Genomic DNA, 22,212 nt, shown 5'->3' on the forward strand with positions numbered 1-22,212 from the left:
GAGTTGGGAGTGGCTTAAAATTGTAAAGTGACCTTCTATGAATACACCTATCTTCAAAGGGGCTTTCCACTCTGCATCAACATCCTTTAAAATCATTTTAAAGCTAGCTGTAATTTTAGGATGTATTTCTTATACCTTTACTGCTCCTTTCTCCAATTCTGGGCTGAGGTCACATGACCAGGTCCATGCAGCTCTTTCTTATTTCCTGTGATGTTATGTCCATGGGCAGGGCAGTGATAGGGGAGTGTCTATGTAACTAGCTGGGTGGGAGGAGCTATAAATTAGCTGGGCTGTTAGGTGCAGTGATAGGGGAGTGTCTATGTAACTAGATGGGTGGGAGGAGCTATAAACTAGCTGGGCATTGTTAGGGGCAGTGCTGGAGCTGTGGCAGAGAAAGGATAAGTGCATCATGGGTTTGGTTGGCTACAGCAACAGGAAGTGCTATATACAGGTCAGAAACAAACCAGAGTTATTTGGGAAAATAGGTTAAAAGAGCCCAAATAGGGGAAAAAACCCAGAGGAAGATATACATAAGGTATGCAAGTACACAAGTATAATTGTTAAAAGCAATAGTAATTCTGGAAAACCCTTTTAAGATAAGTCAGTAATGTGTGATAAATGGAGGTCCATCCTCTGGGACCCTCCAATTCAGCAGAAGAAAGGGAATGTTGCTACTGAAGTAGCATTGTCCATGCAATGTTTTTCCAGGCACGTGTGTATATTTTGCATTAAAAGGCACAGTCATCATATATAGATACACAACCTGGACTGAAAAACAAGTCTCACCGCCTTCTGTGTCAGGAAATTCAGTAGCCTCGCCGCTCTTACAGTAAAGAATCCTTTTCTATGCAAAAAATAAGAACTTTTATACTTTAGATATTTTACTCTCTTGTTGTATTTTCAGTCCTGGATATGAGGAGACTATTAGAGAGATCTCTGAAGGTATATCGTTATACATGGTCTAAATGGATGAACACATTGCTGTAATAAAATCCAATATTTGTATTTTTATTTATTTTTTTAAAGTAGATAAAGCTCAACGAGACTTGTCAGGAAATCATGCACAAGAGAAAGGTTCCCAAGGTACATTGTATGACCTCAGCTTTACCAAAACAGCACCCACTCAAACTAAGAACCACTTTGCACTAACCTATGCTTTCACTTTTACTATATGAACTTCACACTGTGCCCAGGTGTCAATGTGAGCCATACATGTTAGGCTTTCTGTGTTTTGGTCTGCTGTCACTTGTTGTGTGGAAGGAATTGTCTACTCAGCATATACTGTAGTTGGTGTCCTATGGTGATTATATCTTATACAAAGTCAGTCATTGCTTTCATCAACAGAATAACAAACAGGGATTTTTGGTTAGGGTTATTGGACAACCTTCTATCCACCAATCAGATTCAATCTCTCAGAAGCATATAGGTGCAGCTGGGGGGCCACCATCTGAAATGAGCTTCCATTATGCACACACAAAGAACCTACTAATGTGCCCATACTTGGAATCGGTTTTGATGCAACAAAATGGTGTATAAAAAAAAACTGATGGAAAAAATGGTGGTTTTGCCCATAGCAACCCAACTGTTTATTATGTTTTTTTATATTTTTTTCTCACATGCAAAAAGGAAATTTAAAGGGGTTCTCCATGCTATAGATATTGATGACCAATCCGAATTGTAGGTCATCGATATCAGATTGGTGGGGTTTTGACACCTTGGACCCAAACCGATTAGCGGTTTCGGGCTGCCATGGTGCCAGAAACTATACAATGTATGGAGCTGGAGGCAGACCACTCAATTCACTGTGTAGTGGCCAGGCCAGGGTACTGCAACTCAGCTCCCATTCAAATGAATTGAAACCAAGCTTCAGTACACTGGAAACTACAGAGCCTTTTGCTTTTGTTCCTTACAATAATAGTTTCTGGTGCCATGGCTGCCAGAAACAGCTGATCAGTGTGGTGTTGGGTGTTGGACCCCCACCAAGATGCTATTCCTGACCTATCCAAAGAATAGGTCCTCGATATCTGCAGCCTGGAGAACCCCTTTGGTTGCCTTTATTCTGATTGGACAGCCCCTTCTATATACCCTATTAGGGTTTATAGACACCATAGAGGGGGCCCACCCTTAGTTATACCTCTATGAGCCAGAGCCGAAAGATGCTGCAAAGTGGCTCCACTCTAGCAGTCTCAACACAACCACATATTGCATGGTCACGCACTTATTTCAAAAGGTTCCGATGTGACAGTGATTGGGTGCACACAGTTTCACCGGCCGCTCATAGCCGATGCAGGAGTTAGATCAGCAGAGGAATTTCCTGGATCCATTTCATTATCAGAAGAGGTTAGCCAGTCAGGACAAAAATCTACACTAAAACCAAACAGATTCACATAAATTTTATATTGTCTGCTTCCACAACATGCAGACAACTGCCATTATTAATGCATAGATATCTAACCTTCTGCCAACATCCAAGTAATGCTCTAGATTCATCCTTGCACAAAAGAGTTAACATAGAAGTTACCGGAACATAACTTGCATCATGGGGCAGTAAATACAACAGTTGATAATGCAAGCGCCAAGATCATAATCATATTTACAATAGCTCCTGTGAAGTCATTTCTCTACAATGGCTCTTTTGGTCTGGCAGACAATACAAATAACTTATCCTTGTATTGCTAGGAAAACACAATGTGAATGATTGTTAAACCATCAAGCGCAAGCTTTCTCCACCAGCCCTGAAGAAAATATGCATTTTTATTCCTAGTGCTTAAAACAAAGGAAAGTACATCAGGACCCTGGGATCTGCCTCCACCTCTTCCTCTCTCTGTTCAGAGCTGGGATGGAGGAACGGGCCAGTCTTGTGCCCAGATGTCTGGACACTTCACTTTCATGGGCTGACAGGAAGTGAGCCTTTTGTTATGAGCCATTCAATATTCATGTCCAGTCGGTGGTGTGAATTCTGGAGGCCTACAGGATAAATGATAATAATATTAGTAATAATAAAGTAACATAAAAAAAAAATATTTTTGCCTTAAGAAAAAAATATTATGAAATTGTTATAGTATAAACTACATAGAACATGAATATTTAAGCATACCTGTCGTAGCCTAATTATAATTCTAGACTAATAAGTGCACTGTGTACACTCGTTCACACAAAGATCATTCAACTAGGCCTTTCTGTAGTTTATAGTTAAAGGGCATAAAAAAAAGGTATGTTTGGGGGTGTAATTAATTTAGATTCCAGACTAGAACTTACCCACTCAACAACTTTTGTGCCGACTCCTCTCACAACTTCATAGCTTTATTTCAGTTTTTTATTTCTTCATTACAAAGGTTTATGCTTATTCTGTGTAATAGTTTTTTTTATTCTATGGGGAAAGTATCACATTTAGGCCTTTACATGTGAACTTCATATAGCAAGGAAGGTTAGGTAGTGTTACATGGCACCTACTGCTACTTATTTTTATCATTATTATTATTTGTGTTATTTTTTGTTTTGGCCAAAGGATTATATATTTATTTATTTTTTTCCGAGTGTTTGTGCACACACCCAAAGGATACTACACGTTAGTGTACATTAGATGTAAACGTGTTTTATCAGTGTTTATTTTCTCCCCCTCCCCAGAGTTTGACCATCTCAGTGGGGGCGTTTACACAGAGGCGAATTTATTGTTTCACACAAGAAGTCATAATTTACATTAGTGAAACACAGCTAGGCATTAGCTCTTCTGTACTGGGTTACAAAAAAAAAAACTGATTCAGGAAAGTGCTTGAGCAAACATATGGGACATTTTCAGATCTAAATAATCAATTAACGTTTAAAGCCCTTGCTTTGTTTGCGCAGATGACAGGTGAAACGGGAAATCCTTAGATAACAGAATACCATTTCCAATATCTTTATCATTACACTGAATTGAATGAAGTTATATTATGCCAATAAAATAATGTGTTTTGCTACCATATCCCAGAAACCATGAAATTATATAAACCAAACCTATCTATTCAATATTTATTCTGCTTTATTTTATTTTTATATTTGCACACCATGAGTCTAAATGCCCTGTACAAATGAATATTAGATGTTGTAGGGTGAGAGCTAAATAAAAAAGTGTGTGTGTACATATATATATATATATATATATATATATGTATGTATATATATGTACACACACACTATATATATATAAGATGATATATTACCGTTGTATAGCATGTAAAGCTATTGCTATAGTTTAGATACCAGGCAAATCTATTGCGGATTCCAACGCTTTACTAAAAAATATAGCATATATTGCCATTCATTTTGTATCTATATTCTATCAAATTAAAAATATGTGCATTATCATAATATCATAGCACATGCATATAAAATTCTCACTTATGCATTAGATTACATTTAATAATGCAAAAAACGTCTCATTTATCAACATTATTTGTGACCTCCTTACAGTTTGAATGCACATGGCATTATGTGTGCTGTATATGGCTGTATACAGCTACGCCTACTTACTTTGAAATATGAATTTTCCTGTACAGCATTGGAGACTTTTCTACCATCTTACATATTGATACGCAGACGTGACACATCGCAATACACTCTTTTTGACTTCTGTAACCCTCTAATAAGTACTTTATTGCATTCTCACAATGCACATACATTTTCTTGCCATCCTTAAATCCTATTTTGTATTTTACATAACTTCTAAGGAAATATGTTAAAAAGTTAACCAAATAAAATGGATTAAAAAAAAATATTCTTGTTGGTATATTTGTAGACCTACCTTAAGTTTATTAAAGTTTAATTTATTACATATTATAGATAGATATCGATATATTATCTGCAGTCTAGACATCGCAATATAGTCCTTAAAACAAAGTCCCTGCAGTCTGAAGAAGAATGCAAAATGCATCAAGAGTTTGAAAACTTGGATTGTGTTTGAAAGGAAGAAAAAAAAAACTCTTTCCTCTCTTGATTTGCAGCTTGTTGTAGCCTCTGATACAGACATAATGTAGGCAGGGTCTCTGGAGAGATGAGATTAGGGGGAGTGTCTGAGCCTTGGATCTCAGACCATTGAGAGAGTAGGATAATCTGCAATGAAACCCCACCTCAGAGAGATAAAGTGATGATGCAAAAGGGTAGGATAGTTCAGGGACTATCTTCAGGCCTGGCACACACACACACATACACACACACACACATTTACAGACACACACACACACTGTGCCTTGTGTGTGTCACTAATGCATGAAGGATGGTGTTTGCAACGAACTCAACAGACTCGGCAATAATAGCTGACTGGAAAGCCCTTGACACCAGTCAGGTCTCTGAACTGGTGCACCTTACACAAAGGAAAAAGGTTAGATGTGTTTTTGTGTTTGTTCTGTCACTTTTCCACATTTTATTGCCTTCTCTGTCTATCTTATTTTCCCTGTTTGAACTTGGGGAAAGTTGCAACATTGACTTTCAGAACAGTTTCCACATTGCTTGCCAATGAGGACACATCCCCATAGCCTACTATTATTTTTATAATTTTATATATATATATTATTTATTTTTTACATTAATTTCAGTCTTTACTTTCTTGTCCATGAGTTATTCATTTATTTTTGTAACAATATTTGTAAAAAACGAAGTTGCATTGAATAGCTATGGTTAAAAATGAGCGTGCTGGAAAGTAGAAGGCATTGCTGTAGGTTTTTAGCATGGAGTCAGGGATAATGCATGGGTAGAGACTGCCCCCTAGTGGACAAAGCCAGTCGGCCTATGTCAGGCACTCAATAAATAACGTGGTTTTGAAATAGTAAAATTGTCTTTAAGAAAAAAAAAAACACTGAACACTGCATTTAGCTTGGGAATATTTTAGTACGTTTTTTAAGTATAGATGGGCCCATATTTTTGCTGCTTCTTTTTACTTGCCGATGAATATTAAATAGGCAGTACTTGTTATACGGTCAGTATAGATTTTTAAGATCATTCTCTTATAATGAACTTCACATTATTTCTAACATAAATAAATTATTTTTATTTTTATAAGTGATTTTTATATTTTTCTTTTATACTTTGCTGATTTTTGCTTTTTGAGCAACAGTTCATAGCAAAATGACGAGCCACTGTCATGCAAAGGGTTAATCTAATGAAATGGGGAAAATGGAAATTTCTAATAATTTTTTTTATTACCGTAATCTTTTAATACTGTTCCATATATAAGTATTTGAGCAATGCATATATTATATGCAATACATTTGGTAGCAAAAGGCACAAAAGTGACTAAATCCTCCTATACCTTAAAGTCCTAGTTTTAATCATACAAAATGTAAAAATAAATTAAACTTGTTTTTACTTCTTGTTAATATTTCAAATAGTTGAGCAGATTATAGATGCATTAGCCTTTTTTTTTTTTTTTTCTTTACATTGACGAATTCTACATTCCTCTAAGACGTTTTACGTTCATTAAACAGGAGCAGGAACCTTTTAGGAACAAGTCCCACTACTGAGCACAGGGGAGAGCAAAATGATTTGACCTCCATCCAAATAGGTCATATAAGCATTTTAATCAGCAAGTGGCTCTTGACTATTTCAAAATCCATAAAGGTATCAGGACTAGTTTATTTATGGCAATATATTTCAATAGAAAGCATTAGCATCGCTGCAAAGTGCTGAATGTGCTTGAGGAGGCATTTAAACTGCAGTCATGAGCTTCACATTATTTTACAAAAACATAAATAAAATAGAAATAATAAGTTTGAATTAACATATAGAAAACCAAATACTTGCAAATTGTTGAAAATATTGAAATTACTTGCTATAAATACGTATAAAAATTCAATTCATAATGTAGATATTGTAAATGAAAATCATTCCCGTCAGTATTTTACATATAGCAAATCTATAAATCCATGAATGCATATACAGGTCTCTTCTCTGTATATGTCTGTATATGTATATATATATATATATATATATATATATACACACACATTATACCCATGACTGATACAGCATCAGTATGTTTTTAGCAAAAAAAAATACAAGCTGAAAAATATCCCCTGCAAAATTGAATGTTTTTTATAATTTTTCCAAATAAAAATATATGTGAATATCAATTAATTAGGAAATGTGCTATGAATTTTTATTTTATTTTATAATTGTTCTGTAATAAAGTGCTCCTCATTCTTTGAGATCCAGCAGTATATGGGGCTGTGAGGGGTTTATGAATGTGCAGAGTGTCCGTAAAATGTCTCATGCCCAGGCAAAGGAAAGGATTTTTATGATGTTGCTTGAATTATTTCATAGATTTGCTTTTTACTTTAATAATTTAATTTTTTTATCAATTGTTTTATTTGTAGTTTTATCTACAATGGTCATATACCTGGTAATGTCCCTAAATGACTCTGCAATATTCTTCCCAGTGTTTGTAAACCTACCTCAAGTATTAACCAGCATCCGGAAATGATTCTTAAATGTTTTTGTAGTGAAAATTCTCTTTTTGGCTAATACAGTAAACTGCTATTTTGAGTAAAATTTATCAGACTGGAGTAGCCCCTTGAGTCTGGCTAAAATCCCCTGGGGGAACACATTACACAGCTTGAGAAACCCCAGACTTACACATGATCCCCCTTCATAAACTATTAATACACTTTTCTATATTAGCCAAAACTCTTAAGATTTAGGGGGGAAAAAGACCCAAATAGCTGTTAAAAAAATCTCTTCCAATTTTCATTTCGTTTTGTCTATTTTATTTGTGTCATAGAATAAGCTTGTTATTTTTACAAACTCCAGAGTTCTCCATATAAAAGTTTTTCAAAGCACGTGTTTTGAGTGTGGTCAAGTCAAACAAATGGATACAAAATTTGTCAGATGTTGAACATTATGGCTGGAACCCAAGGGTCATACGAACTATCAATTTAATATAATGTTTCCGTTTATAAGATGAGAAACCAGGAACATTTTCTTTTGCTTTCCTGGCTGTGAAATGTAAGGGTTTTTTCTTTATTTTTTTATTTGGCTTACATTTGCTGCTTATTAACTCCTGTCTGGTACTTAAAGGGTTAACTTTGTGCCCACAGCCATTCACTTTAGCGAAACAGTAGATTAGACGCAGTGCATATGGTCTGCAGCGCAGTCTGTGCTTTGGTTACAATTTCACACCTGGTAGGGATATTATAGAGCATTTTCGAGTATTAGGTTGAAAGATCTATGTGTTATGAGTATCTTAATTAACCCTTCGGATAGCCGGCGTTGTTGACAGTTTACAGTTACTGGATTTTTTTTTTCTTTTTGACTGCTACAGAAAATTGTCTTAAAATGTTACTTTAACAAACGATCGGAGCAGGTGTGAGAGGTGTTAATTACATCAGTTTATTATTCCACTAAGGCATAAAATACAGCAAATCCGGTGTTGGCATGACCAATAAATATCCCACCATACAGAAAAATATCAATGTCTCTGTTACTTTCAACGCCGTATTCATATAGATTTAAATAAAATATACAAGAATTTCAAACTGAAAAGGTTAACGTTGTGTCCATTGAGATATGGAATCTTAAAAAGATGAAAAAATGCTAAAACAATGAAATATATAAAAGAATGTGGAGCGTCATAGTCAAGCTGAGCGTGTATGTATGATTTTTTTTTTCTTCTGCTTGTGTGATAAAAATGATCGTTTTAGGACTTTTTGTAATAAGTATGCGTTTTTTTAAATACTACAATTTTGCGAATTTTCTCATAAGGGCGTAGGAGCACGCTTCAATAGTGGGGGTAAGAAAAAAAAAGTCTGTCATTTGTAGTGGTTTTATAAGCCTCATCTGGGTCTCAGTTGATTTGCCACAGTTTAAGCCACTGAGCAAATGCACTAAACCACTAAAGATTCCATTGGAAAACATATAGCACCACTTAAATCTGACCTGTAATGTCCTTTAGAAGATGGTGCCACTGCCAAAAATGCAGTTTGTTTTCTTTCAGCAGATTCATTGCAGCCCTGTCACATGTAAACACAATTTATTTACAGGAATTATTGAAGTCATCTCGTGACCCCGTTCCCACATTGAATGTTAAAGATCCGCTTGCGCTCTGTAACATCCAGTGGGTGTGCTGTGGGTATTTTTTTTATGTTAACACCATAACTGGAATATCGCCCAAAGCCGAGCTTTGCCAGAATTCCTTCTCACTACACATCTCTCTGACTTGTATACCCAACCATAAAAAATTTCAACACTCAATTTTAAGCTATACATATTGCTTTAACCCATGCAAGAAGGACCTAGAGGTCCAGAATGCCATCAATTATTTATGCTCTTCATGTTTGGTTATCTCTAAACAAATGTGTGCGCACATATTAAAAAAAATATGTAAATATCTTTATCCATTTTTATTATATGTTAACTTTTTTATATTGTGTCTACTTTGGCCTTTCAAAAAATGTCCTCAACAAATGACTGTAGGTGCATGCAGGTAATGGAACTGAGTAGAAGTGAAGAGATATAGAGTTGAGTATGAGGGATGTAACTTATGTTGTGCACCTACTTGACTCTACTTTCTTTCTATGTTTTCACTGCAGCTTTTTTATAAAGTTATTAAAGACATTGAACCTGGAGAAGAACTGTTGGTTTATATGAAGGAAGGGAATTTTTCCCTTGGAAGTATGCCCCCAAATCTCGAAGGTAAGCCACCCTTTTTTAGAGCATCCTACCTCCCATAGACATAGTGAGGCAATCAAATGAGAAATTAGTCTTGATCAAGTCATCGTAAAATGTAAAATATTTTATTTAAAAAATGTCTATGTGATTACCCCACTGCATGGGATATGAACATATCTAACACTCAAGGTAAAAAACAATCTTTTAAATATACAAAAACAGCAGCTGTAGATGGCGTTTGATTAGAGTGAAGATAGGCCTATTACTTCATCTATTGATATTGCTATCCCTTTATCACGTGAATTTACTTTCTACGTCATCATATTGTGCTTCCTTGTGCCCAATATTCCCTAGTAATAGAGCATTTTCCTATATGTTTATCCGTTTTCCTGTTTGCCAACAAATATGCTCATGTACTGACCTGATTATCCAGAAAAAATACAAATGTTATTTTTCACATTATGAGCAGCTGCAGTATTTCAGTAGATGTGTTACTCAGGCTAAACGTACAGGCATCCCCCAGTTCAAGTCACAGCAAATTTATGATGTGTCGAAAGACATTTTAGTAAATATGTTGCAGATTCATTGCATCTCAATTGGGTAAAGATTCTAAGTGTTTGCTTGTCATAGCAGTCCTAACTGCATCCAGGGCTCTGTTGGTTTGCAAAAATATTGAGGCAGTGTTTTCATACATTTTGAAAACTTCTGAAAAAAAATGTGATCATTAAAGTTTTTGTACACTCAAAAACTTAAAAAATAATTCAGAATCAAAGAAATAAAAGCAAAGATGACATAAGATATAGACATTCAGAGGCTCTCCTTCACTTAGGGATATAAATAGCTGCACGGAATTCATGCGAAATGTTCATATTTAGATGATTATGTACTTGACGAATATTGGATACATTTTATATGACTTATGGGTCATAAAATTGTATTAATAAAAAATCAGACCGTGTATGACAGTAACCTATTCCATCAACACTTCCTGTATACTAATGTGAACTATCTACAGGTATACTTTTAAGGTTGGCCATCGCTGGTGTGGCTTGTCCCATTTTCAGGGTTCACTTCAGAATTTTTACAGTAAGCTTCCATACTTGTTTTTTTTTTTGGCTGCATTAATTTAATTGGTGTTTAATGGATATTAAAAGAAGACGTAAAATTACATAGGTGCTTATGTTGTAAAATCAGCTAATGTTAGAGTGCCACCTAGTGTTCAGGTTAATCAGCATTCACCACCACTAGGCAGCCATGATTATGCTTTGATGGTTTATCTCTATGAGCCACATACCAGCTTTCTGAAACTGAAGGCCTGTCACTATTTTGGATAATTCCCATTAAACGTTGGTATTTGGCAGCAGCCTACAAATTGCAGACGATGACTGTAAACTTTGATGTTGAATGATATGTCAAATAAAATATACTGTATATTGCAACAAGAAACACCTTGGGGGTATTTCATATGTATAAAACTACACTGTATATAGTCTACTGGTTTTGAAAATGAAGATCAATAGAATAATCTTCAAACAATCCGATCACTAGAATGTTCTCCGCAACACAGAGTTTTTCAGAATAACCTGTGATTGTGACAGAGGCTGCCTGTTTTCTATTATGCCAGTGGACTATACTACTTCCATAAACTCTTTACCACTCTGTCTCCTCTTCTCTGTGGTGGGGACAGACCTTCCATTACTATGCTCAGTTGTTGGTGTCCTTTTTGAGTAACTACAGAACTGAAGGGCATGATGGCCATCAGCATTCCACATAGAGAGAGGTTTAATCCTCTTTCAGTAGGATCTTGCTTAAGAACTACAGTATATATATTGTAAGTCCACCCGAAAAAGGAACAGTTGCACAAAAAATGTGTGCTGATCCACTCCCGATTCTTCTCATACTGTACAAATTATAAACCATATAGTGTCTGAATAATACTTCTGTAAGTAGTTAAATAATAGTGCTATTCAGTAGACACATAACAATCGTATTGCAGTGCCCAAATAATACTAAATTTGGGACTATGAAAAGGGTTCAGGATAAGACCCAGAGAAAATAAGCTGTAAGAGGGCCATAAGTGTTGAGGACTATGAGGTAGAGTTCTCTTTTTGTCTTGATTAGAGATGTTCTCTTCTTTATTCTGTGATAAAAAAATTGATTGCACTAGCCAGCTATTAGCAAATATAGATTTCCATATCAAGGTGGAGAGTTGTTTTCTATATATAAAAAGACAGGTGAGGGTAGAAAAGGCCACATTTCCTCCATGATCATTATTGTCACAATTAAATCGATAGGTTCAGTGCTTTCACTGAAGTTAAAAGGAAAGGTCATCATTAATGATAAGTATAATATGAGAAATAGAAGGTACTTCTAACATAATTGGCAGAAATATTAGGTCAATGTTTGATGATAGCCTAGAGGGTTCATGTATGGTTCACAGTGAAAAACTAAATGTCAACTAAACCTCAATGCAAACTCAATTTAGTATCAAAAACAACTGGAAAAATCCTATGTAGAGGTAAAGTGAATGGACCTGGTATGGGGTAAGAAGACCAATTGAAGATATAACCTGTAAATGATTACAGCGATAAAATCCAAATGTATTTCCCATTTCAGTAAAAGTCAAAAACTGCTTGGGAATGGGAGCTTAGGGAGCCCATATTACCAATATTGACTACAGCGTGCAACCCAAGACCTACTGATGGACCAACTACATGATGCTGTCTACTCCACTAACTTTTGATGCTCTACTTAGACTTTTCCACATTATATCTGAGAGATCGGCTCCCTCAAACATTTATCTCGGAACAAGTTAAAAAATATAATATTGCCAAGATCCGATCCATGTTTTAATCATATGGTAGAGCAGATTTCCCAAAGATGATATGCAAGAGGCTTTACCCATTTTGCGATGTCGCTGAATCCAGTTGAGTACCTGAGCAGGCTTAATTTACCTATAACATACAGACTTCAAATAACACCATTGAATTCATGGTCTCCAAGCCTTGCTTTCTGCATAACTCAGTCCATCAGCTTTTCTTGGAGTGCTCTTTTAAGTCACCTCCTTATATCATTCCTTAAAGCAGGGATGCCCAACCTGCGGCCCTCTAGCTGTTGCAAAACTACAAATCCAATTATGCCTGAACAACCTACAGCTGTTAGAGAATGCTGGGAATTGTAGTTTTACAACAGCTGGACGGCCGCAGTTGGAGCAAGGTGCCTTAAAGGAACATTCCAGGCAAAAAAGTATACACTTTGTTATACCTGGTGCAGGGCAGTTCTTTTTTTATGTTTTTGCTTTTTTTTTCAGTTTAAAATAATCTAGAAAATAATTGAATTAAAATGCATGACTACATTAGTAAGTTTGAAAGTAGAAAACTGAAAACGGCAACTCCACTTTACTTACTGATATGCAAATAAGCTCTTCTTCAGAAGGAAGAAAACTATATCTGTAATGCCACCTACAGGTAGCTGCCCTAAAGCTAATTTGCATACCTTTTCCCAGGGGCCATTACTTGTAAGGATCTCGACACCAGTTGGCATCTCTGCAGGGCGAAACAGTACCCCCTGAGAGGTTTACATACCGAATAATGGATTGTGAATTAAATAAATACTCAACATTTCTATAGCCCTGCTCATAGAGTAAGAGTAGGTAAATTTTTCACATTTCCTGTTAATGTGCAGACATAAAAAAATAAATAAAATTATGTTCAAGATCTAGATTCATAAAAATACCAAAATTCATTTGCAGGTTTTTTTTTATTTTATTTTATATTTTTATGCTAACGGTGCCAGGGACAAAATAATGTAACACCCAACCAATTTCTTTCTTCAGACAAATATTTTTTTCTGCAGTTAACTGTGAATTACACACAGAAACAAATGCAGAAATGTTCTGCATGAAGATAATTATCGTAAAAATCTTTTATGCCAACCTTAGCCAAATGCACTAGACCCCTTATCTCTGCTGGAATTTTGAGTAGGGTTCTTGAACTCCTTTGAGACTTTATTCTGGTAGATTAGCATGTCGATGCCATATAATTGCCTTCCCCTTGGTTCTTCTGAAAGCTATTAGGAACTGATTTATTTTTCAGTTACATTCCACTATTGTCCCGAGTGTTACTGATGGAACTTTAGATAGACGTTAGTTGCAACCACAGATTTTACAAAGGTTGGACACTGGCAAACTGTGTTTTTTATTTTTTTTTAAGCAACCTGATTTTCTTTGTAGCTCAGAGAATCACTTTGAGAAAGGGGCTAAGGTACCATAAATGGTTTGGAATGGCATGAAACCTACGTAGAATTTGATATGTGTTTCCCTGTATCATCCTAATCTCAAGATCCATTTAAGGAAACTTTAGTAATTAGTTGGTTTCTCTACTGGAAGGCAGAGTCAGGTAATTTACTATCCAAGTGTACCTCAAAGTTCTGAATATAACAGCAGTTTATATCCTGACTATTGGTTTTGTCTTGAGCATTTGTTAATGCTTACAGTCAGTAAGCTGGATCTCTATGGGGTGAAGAGTATCTAAATTATAGAGTTTTTTCTGGACTAGAATATGGCTACCTACTTCCCAAAAAAAAGCACCTTACCTGTCTACAGGTTGATGCCTCCATTCACTTCAATAGACCTAGGCTGCAATACCAGTCTAAATCAATTAACTGGTGTGGCACACACTTCTTATTCAGCAGCCATGTTTAGGACAGGATTGCTATGTAGTCTTTGATGGCAGATGATGGGAAAATATAGATCCAGCACTTTGGATTTCAGCATATCTGACCCTTTGATCTGTTGGAAGATCTCAAGATGTTGAAGTGAATGCACTTTGAAATAAACATGCATGATTAGCCAGGTCAAGCTTATGGGGAGACTAGGGATAAGCTGTCCATTCAAATGATAGCTGTATTCTATGTGGCCAGTTTTTGTTTACACCAATATTTCACTTGTTAATGCAGTAGCTAGGGCTCCAGAGCTGCTCTTCCTATTGTAATTGGAGAAAGGAAGTTTTAATAATCAGCTTTTTTTAGCAGGTGTTTTAAGCATCCATTCACAAAAGTTTATTGTTACTCTGGACCTATTCAAGGTGCACTTGGATTGGTATACATTAGGAGGCATTCCTACAGACAAATAAAATTTGGCTGTGAGGATCTTCCGGTTTACTTCTTTCCTGTAAAGGGTTGCAGTGGGCATATACCTCCTACCTTCTCTACAAAAACAATGCAATCACTATTTACTTTGAAAGCACAAGTTATTTCAAAATTAGGGCTAAGCAGCTGCCATAATTTTCTGGTTCGGAGGGAAATTCCAGCACAACTGATCCATCTTCCCCTGTGGCAGATATACATTAGTCTTCAAACATTAGAATAAGCAGATGAAAATCATATACCTGTTGTTTGCTCTTGTGACTGTCAAGGTACAGCTTAGGATATTGTAAGTCCCTACTTATAGGTGATGCCTGCTATTATTTTCTTGGGTGCTTGCTTCTGTTTTTTTTATCTTAAATTCATTAGGACAGAGCAGTGATCTGTGATTGGCTACAGTGCCTACAGGGAGTCTGTGGTAGTCTGAGACACACCCCTGTCTCATCATTGGTTCAGGCTGCTGCTCCCTCCCTCCCTCCTAATTACAGGTCTGCCTCTTCAGATTGGCTGCTGTATAAAACCCCAGGTTCATCACCGGCTCACTAGGAAGACTAGGCATGGATGGAACATTTCTATCACAGCATCTCTGTCAATCTGATAATTTCCTGTCTGCATAGATACTCATTAACAAAACCTTTTTTTAAATATTTTTAATCAATTTTTCAGCTATTCTTATCTTGTGCACTAATGCCACATACTTAATAAACTATAAGTATAGTTATGTGAAGTGAAGCATCGTATCTTCTTGGTCTGAAGGAGAAGCTGTTATGAATAGTTATAAAGTGCACAATAGAAGCAGTTTGTTTCCCAGCTTCTTAAATTAACTCAAGTGATCACCTAAGGGTCAGGATTCCCATTATTGTTCATTCTACTGGACATCCTGTAGGGAAGTAATAACGGGCAGACAGAAAGAATTGCTGATGTCTATTTCCTTATTGTCCTTTGTGACTAAATTAATAAGTAGTGGCAAAATTATATTATAAAAAATTTGTACTTTAAAATTGTAAGATGATAGATAAATAATAGATGTTATAGATGTTAAATATATATTACCGTATTTCTCCGAAAATAAGACAAAGTATTATTTATTTTTTCTCTCCGAAAAAAGGGTTAGGGCTTATTATTTGGGCTCCATGAACATATTTTATATAGACACATGTCAAGTACAGAACAGTCCATGGACAGTGTTTATATTAAATATGACTATAACCTCCCTCAACCATAGGAATGCACCAATATACTGCAGTACATGGGTGCACCTATGGATGAGGGGGGTTATAGTCATATTTGCCACACATTTTTCATTCTGGTACCGTATATTGCCCCTGAGCTGTCCTTACCCAAGGGACCTAGGCAACAATCTACGGTACCAGGGAGAGCAGATACGGCACGGGAGGGATGTAGGGAGCTCCTCCAGGCAGCAGAGAGGAGAAGGAGATCCTCCTGCTGCCTCATTCATGTAAGTAAGAATGTGTGGGCTGTCGGCAGTACAGGGCATACAGAGAAGCCGCTAGCCCACCCAACGTGAAAGTTAAGGCCCGCCCGCGCCGGCATAATTTAGCATTTAGTGAAGACACCAGCCCCCCTGTCAGGTGCTGCTTAGTGCTGCGATGTATGCGCGGGCTGGCGGCTTCACTAAAGGCTAATTCACTGAAGCCTGTGCTGCCCGTCCACAGTTTCATGGCAGCTCAGGAGCCATTAGTGAGCGCTCCTGAGCTGCTGCTGCTGCAGCCTGCTCTTTTACCCCACTTTCCCTTTATATAAAATAAAATACAGCTGTATGTAGGGCTTATTTTTGGAGTAGGGCTTATATCTTAAGCCTACTCCAAAAACCCTGCAAAATAGCGCTAGGGCTTATTATGGAGGAAACACGGTAGATAAATATTCCATAGAGATAATAGATCATAGATAATAGATAGCTAGATATTTGATATATATATATATGGATGGAGAGATAGATTGATAGATGTTGGGTATTAGAAATAGATATATAGAGTAAATACAAAAAACAAGCAAGATGCAGAACTATTTGCCCATTAGGGCCCTAGGAAAGTTAAATGATTATCTTCCTCTATACAAGATCTTTATAGCCTACTATATCTTTTTGGTCAATCGTCCTGTATCCAATGGCAGTCCAGCGTAATAAAAGAAATGAAAAACCCCTATTTATTTATATGCTTGTTGCAGTTAATGAACGTGTTTATTTGCAGACGGTGACCTTTTTACGGTTATTTGCATACGGTTATGCACTAGATTTATAATTTGTAGCATGCCTCATAACACCATACCCCGAGGCTGCCGGAATCCAACCCAGTCCTTAAACAGGAGGTCGCTGTGCAAAGCACTAAGATGCTAAAATGTTACTATCATAACGTTCCCTGTGCCAGCACCATGTGGCACGCTTGCCAGTGTCAATAAATCCACACCAAAAAGCTTAATTACCATCTACCTTGGGAGTTAATGAAGCCTGCTACATGCAGAAAGTTTGCTCTAAGCTGTTTGCATAAGAGTGAAAGTTTAATTGCCGAAAGATGTTTTAAGTGCAAAGTAGCTAAATACCTTAAGAAGCTTCTGTTCCCTGAATCGTTTGGTGGAGAGAAGGCTTAGATATCCCTTGTTTTCTTTTTTTAAAAAACTTGTATTTTTGAAATATTTACAACTGAGACCCAATTGTTTGACTTGGCATGGCTGCCAGGATGCCGTCTCGTAAACCTATTAACAGCTGCCCTTATTTTAATGAGTTTGACCTTGGTGATAATCATTTATTGTATATATTATGCTAGTAACATGTTCTCTCCTAAGCACTCTCTTATCGTTGATTAAGATCTGCAATTGTTGTCTGAAGGACTTTCTGCTGAACAATACAACCCGAGTGTTAATTCTAGTGTTTCATCCTTGCATGGTGGGACTTGCTGCAGGACAAAGTTGTAAGACTCCTAGTGATGGCTTTGATAGCAACCATTGGCCAAGCAGGAGCTTAAATCTGCTATTGCATTGTTGTTAAACTGCATGAAGACCATACAGAAGTTTGTAGAGCACATTAGGTGTAGATGGGGAGCTACTGGTGCATTAAGATATTACTGGCATTCTGTTGGGTTTTGACTTATCAATGTGTTTTTCATCTACAGAAGAACACACATTTCGCTGTGAAGATTGTGATGAACTGTTCCAGTCCAAGCTTGATTTAAGGCGGCACCAAAAATACGCCTGCAACACAGTCAACCACATATATGAGTCTCTGAACGAAGAGATCAAGCAAGAAGGTTTTGATAATGAACAAGTTCATGAGTGCAAGGACTGTGAGCGCCTTTTCCCCAACAAGTACAGGTAAGTAGGACACTGTTGCTTTTTCTGAGCTGCGTATATGAATGATACTGTGAAATCTATCCATTTCCACAGTCACGGTTGGACAACATAAATAGGGGACTACTATCAGCATCATTATGGAAATGCTTAGTTATTTTCCATTTAATGCTACACTAGTGAATGATGATATGTTCAGTAAAAAACCTGCTAAGACAAGCTAGACAACTTACAATTATGGAAAACATCAACAAAGAGACTACACTGAATGCACAAGTCCTAAATTCAATCTTGTTCATTAATCCTGTGTCATAGAAGCTGTGACTACTAGGTAATATTAAACCAGCAGAGGCTACTGCTTTGGACCCAGCGGCTTACATGATAATTGGGCCTAATGACAATAGATCCTATAAGATCCAGCATAAGTCTGAAGCAGGCAATTGTAGTGGATTAATTGCTGTGATTATTTACTTTTATTTATTGCACATATAAATTATTAGTTCTATTGATTATATGGTCTTGGTGTACAGTTTTAGCAAAGTTCACTGCTAAATGTACATGTATCTGTATAACTGGGGTGGTGGTCTATGAAATCCTTCCCTGTAGTGGGCCATGACTGGAGTCAGGTCACTTCATGTCCTAAATCCAAAAGTTGAGCTAGCATAACCAATGATTGTGCATTAAGAAATGTTTCGAGTAATAACATGCCCTTCTTCAGTCAGGGGGGAACTAACTCTCCTTAGAGAGAGAGCACCTTACTCAGTGTGAGGAGACTTACAGGCCATACATGCTCCTCTGGAATTCTGGGAAGAAAGGGATGCAAATTAGCTCTTAACAAGCTCTGCCTCTAATGCCACCACATGTAAGGCAGCTATCCTATAAGTCAATGTACGGCTCTTAAAATTTAATATCCAAATCATGTCTCAAGGCTTATTTTAAGAGCTAAACATTGACTTATAGGATAGCTGCCTTACATCTGGTGGCATTAGAGGCAGAGCTTGTTAAGAGCTTATTTGCATCCCTTCTTCAGTCAGGCATTCTGTCATGTAGCGGATGTAGTGGAAGAAAGCCAGCCTGAAGAAGGGTGCCTTACTGTTTAAAACTTTGCTCTATGCACAGTCATTCAATAAAACCTTGAATATGCAGATTAATGGGTTATCCAGTAATAACTAATGATGACCTATCCTCAGGATAGGTCATCATTATCAGATCGGCAGGGGTCCAACTCTCGGCACTCTCACCAATCATATGTTACGGGGCAGCCATGGTCTCTGGAGCTCTGGTGAGCGCAGCCAGCTCCTGGCCTAGGAGGAAGCTGCCATGCTCATGGAGCACTGGCCTCTTCTAACAGCTGAACGGCGGGGGGCCCCAGGTGTCTGCCTCCCACTGATCTGATATTGATGACCTATCCTGGGGATAGGTCCTCAATATTTATTACTGGATAACCCCTTTAACCTTTAAGTGCTGTCTTTATTTTTGGATTTATGTCTAAGAAAACCCATGGCTGAATGGTCATTGAGGGATGTGCCCTAACATAACTCATGTTGTCATCCACCCTTTGATACTTTCATAGTGTGTCATGTCGGGTAAATTAGAACCGATGTTGAATTGGGCCAAAGATCTACACATATGACAATGATCTTGTGAAGAGCTGAGGTGTGCTAATTGTAAAATGCAGAATTTTGATGCATTCATTCTGTCCTCAATATACCTCCTGTTTCCTGCACAAGGCAAGTGCATGGGAAATGTCTGTGCACTTGGTATTAGATGCCTAGAACACTCAAATTTCTTTAAATGGAGAAAAATATCGGAGTGTGCATAAGTGGTCTTCCTTAATCATCTCCTCTCACAAACCCTACTTGCCATCTTGACCTTACAGGCCAGGATTTTAGACAATGCCTTCATATAGATTAACATCAGATTCCTGTCTACTTCAGTACACTGGGGAAAAATTATTTATTGGACAAAGATTTGGTAGTTAATGGACTGAAACATCTGTTGATGCATTTGTTTTCTATACCATTTTTATTGCTGTACTGCAATTTTTAAGACCTAGTGATCAATAGGACTAGCTTGCATGACCAGTGAATATCATCTTGTTTCAAATATTCCAAGCTTAAATAAATATCTATGTAGTTGAAATGAGGTAAAAAATGTAATACAGGTGGCTCAGTGGTTGGCACTGCTGCCTGGTAGCACCAGGGTCCGGGGTTGAAATCTGACCAAAGACATTATGGAGTTTGAAGGTTCCCCCGATGTTTCCTTGGGTTTTCTTTGGTTAGTCCTTCCACACTTCAAAAACATACAGAAAGGTTAAATCAAAATTTAAATTTTGAACCTAAACAAAGACTTGACTCATGTGAGCGAAGACAATCTCTGTATGGATCTGCAGAATATGTAAGTACTAAATAAATAATGCACTTATCCTTCTCACTTTTTGGTCAACCGTGTGTTCTTTGCAGTTTGGAACAACATATGATCATACACACAGAAGAGAGGGAGTACAAATGTGACCAGTGCCCAAAAGCCTTCAACTGGAAATCAAACTTGATTCGCCACCAAATGTCACATGACAGTGGAAAGCGATTCGAATGTGAGAACTGTGTAAAGGTATTGATCAGCCATTTCTTTGTGTTTTTTTTTTTCTTCATTATCATTGTGATGTCCTTGAACGTGTGACCCAAGGCTGACGCTTGGAATGATCTGTGTCTCACGTATGTCCTTTGCAGAACGATTCCTGGTTCCCAAGTGATCTTCCTTCCAGATTACCCATATATTTGAACTGCAACAACAACACTGAAGCGGAACCTCACACACCTAAAGTAGACGTCAGTGTTATGACATAGTTACATTTATTGTATGATCACACACGGTCACAAGTGCAAGGTTTCAGGTGGCATCTTCATTTAATCTCTGAAACACTTTAAGTATCACATTTGATTATTTTTATGAGATTCCTTCTTCTGGTTGAACTGTGGTAAAGCCAGGAGGACTCATAGAGCGCTCTATTGTTCTTTAGGTATGCTCCTCATCCCTTAGGGAACATATCTAAAGAACAGTTGACATTCCTTGCATTGCATTGGTTAGATGACACCACCGTGGATCTCAGTTTGCTTTTCCTGTCTTCCTGCCAATGGAGTAAACCCAAGTGGCTTTATCTAGCCAAGGCATCTTGACTTGATCCATACATGTAATCTAGACAGTGTATCAGGAACAATGGTTGTCCCAATGCCACCGCAGTTCCCCTAGTCAGAAGGACAGCTTTCAATAGCATAAGAAAAAAGAGAAACAAGAAAAAACTGTGATATCTTATTTGCAGCTTCCCAAAACTTTGCACATTTGAACTTTAGGTGTGTGCTATAGAATTTTGTTTTCTCAAATTAATATCAAAAAGTTAACTATTTGATGAAGGTTTCCATTTTCTCAGTGTTAATATTACTGCCAAATATTCCCATGTTCCCTAGAACAAAATATGTCAAAATGGGTTACAGCACCATATTCCAGCTGGAGACTGGGGTTACATTAGATTTGTAGAGTTTTCTCTATGAATGTAAATACTTTTGTGTTTGTTTTATTTCATATAACCTACCGTACTTTGGATATGACACAACATTACTGCATGGTATCCCTTAAATATATAGTCTCGCCTTTAGAAAAAAATGAAGAAATTGGGCAGCATGGAGCAAGTTATTAAATAAGAGCAGTTGAAGATAACTATGATGGATATGCCTGTATTAAAAAGTTGCCTATAGAAAGTCCTGTTTACTTCCCTTTTTTCCTTCACTGCCTGAATTTCTACTATACTATATTCTGCCCACCTATATAGTGACAGTTTAAATATGAGCTTAATCCATAATGAGTTCTAGCAATGTCTAATCTTATGACCCCTGACTGTAGCATCTTATGGTTGACAGGTTTTGGAAATAGTCCCTTATTTAAAGTTTCATGAATTAAATGCCACTCTTGTCAAGCTGCCCCTTTAAACCTAGGACTACACAGTGGCCTTTGTTGGTCTCAGAGATGTTTAATGTATGTCTGTTCTATAAATTAATTATACAACTTCATTTATGATCATCTTTATTTGCATTGAATGAATTGGCTTGAACATTTGAATAATGTAAAGGCGTT

At 37.0% G+C, this 22,212-nt stretch overlaps 1 protein-coding gene across 10 annotated transcripts in view; it reads left to right on the plus strand.

Moving 5' to 3' along the window:
- PRDM16 (PR/SET domain 16) overlaps window positions 1–22,212 on the plus strand; it is a 533,907-nt gene that overhangs the window by 473,769 nt on the left and 37,926 nt on the right. For 5 of the 10 annotated variants that reach the window (XM_044282118.1, XM_044282126.1, XM_044282119.1 and 2 more), the window contains exons 5-8: window positions 9,561–9,663; window positions 17,910–18,108; window positions 20,547–20,694; window positions 20,814–20,912. In XM_044282118.1, the coding sequence (XP_044138053.1) occupies window positions 9,561–9,663; window positions 17,910–18,108; window positions 20,547–20,694; window positions 20,814–20,912 (549 nt within the window). Of the gene's footprint in view, window positions 1–5,149; window positions 5,360–9,560; window positions 9,664–17,909; window positions 18,109–20,546; window positions 20,695–20,813; window positions 20,913–22,212 lie in introns of those variants that run through there. The other 5 variants (XM_044282123.1, XM_044282124.1, XM_044282125.1 and 2 more) reach the window with 3 other exon arrangements.

Source organism: Bufo gargarizans, chromosome 2, assembly GCF_014858855.1.
Source record: "Bufo gargarizans isolate SCDJY-AF-19 chromosome 2, ASM1485885v1, whole genome shotgun sequence".
In the NCBI taxonomy this organism is placed as follows: Eukaryota; Metazoa; Chordata; class Amphibia; order Anura; family Bufonidae; genus Bufo; species Bufo gargarizans.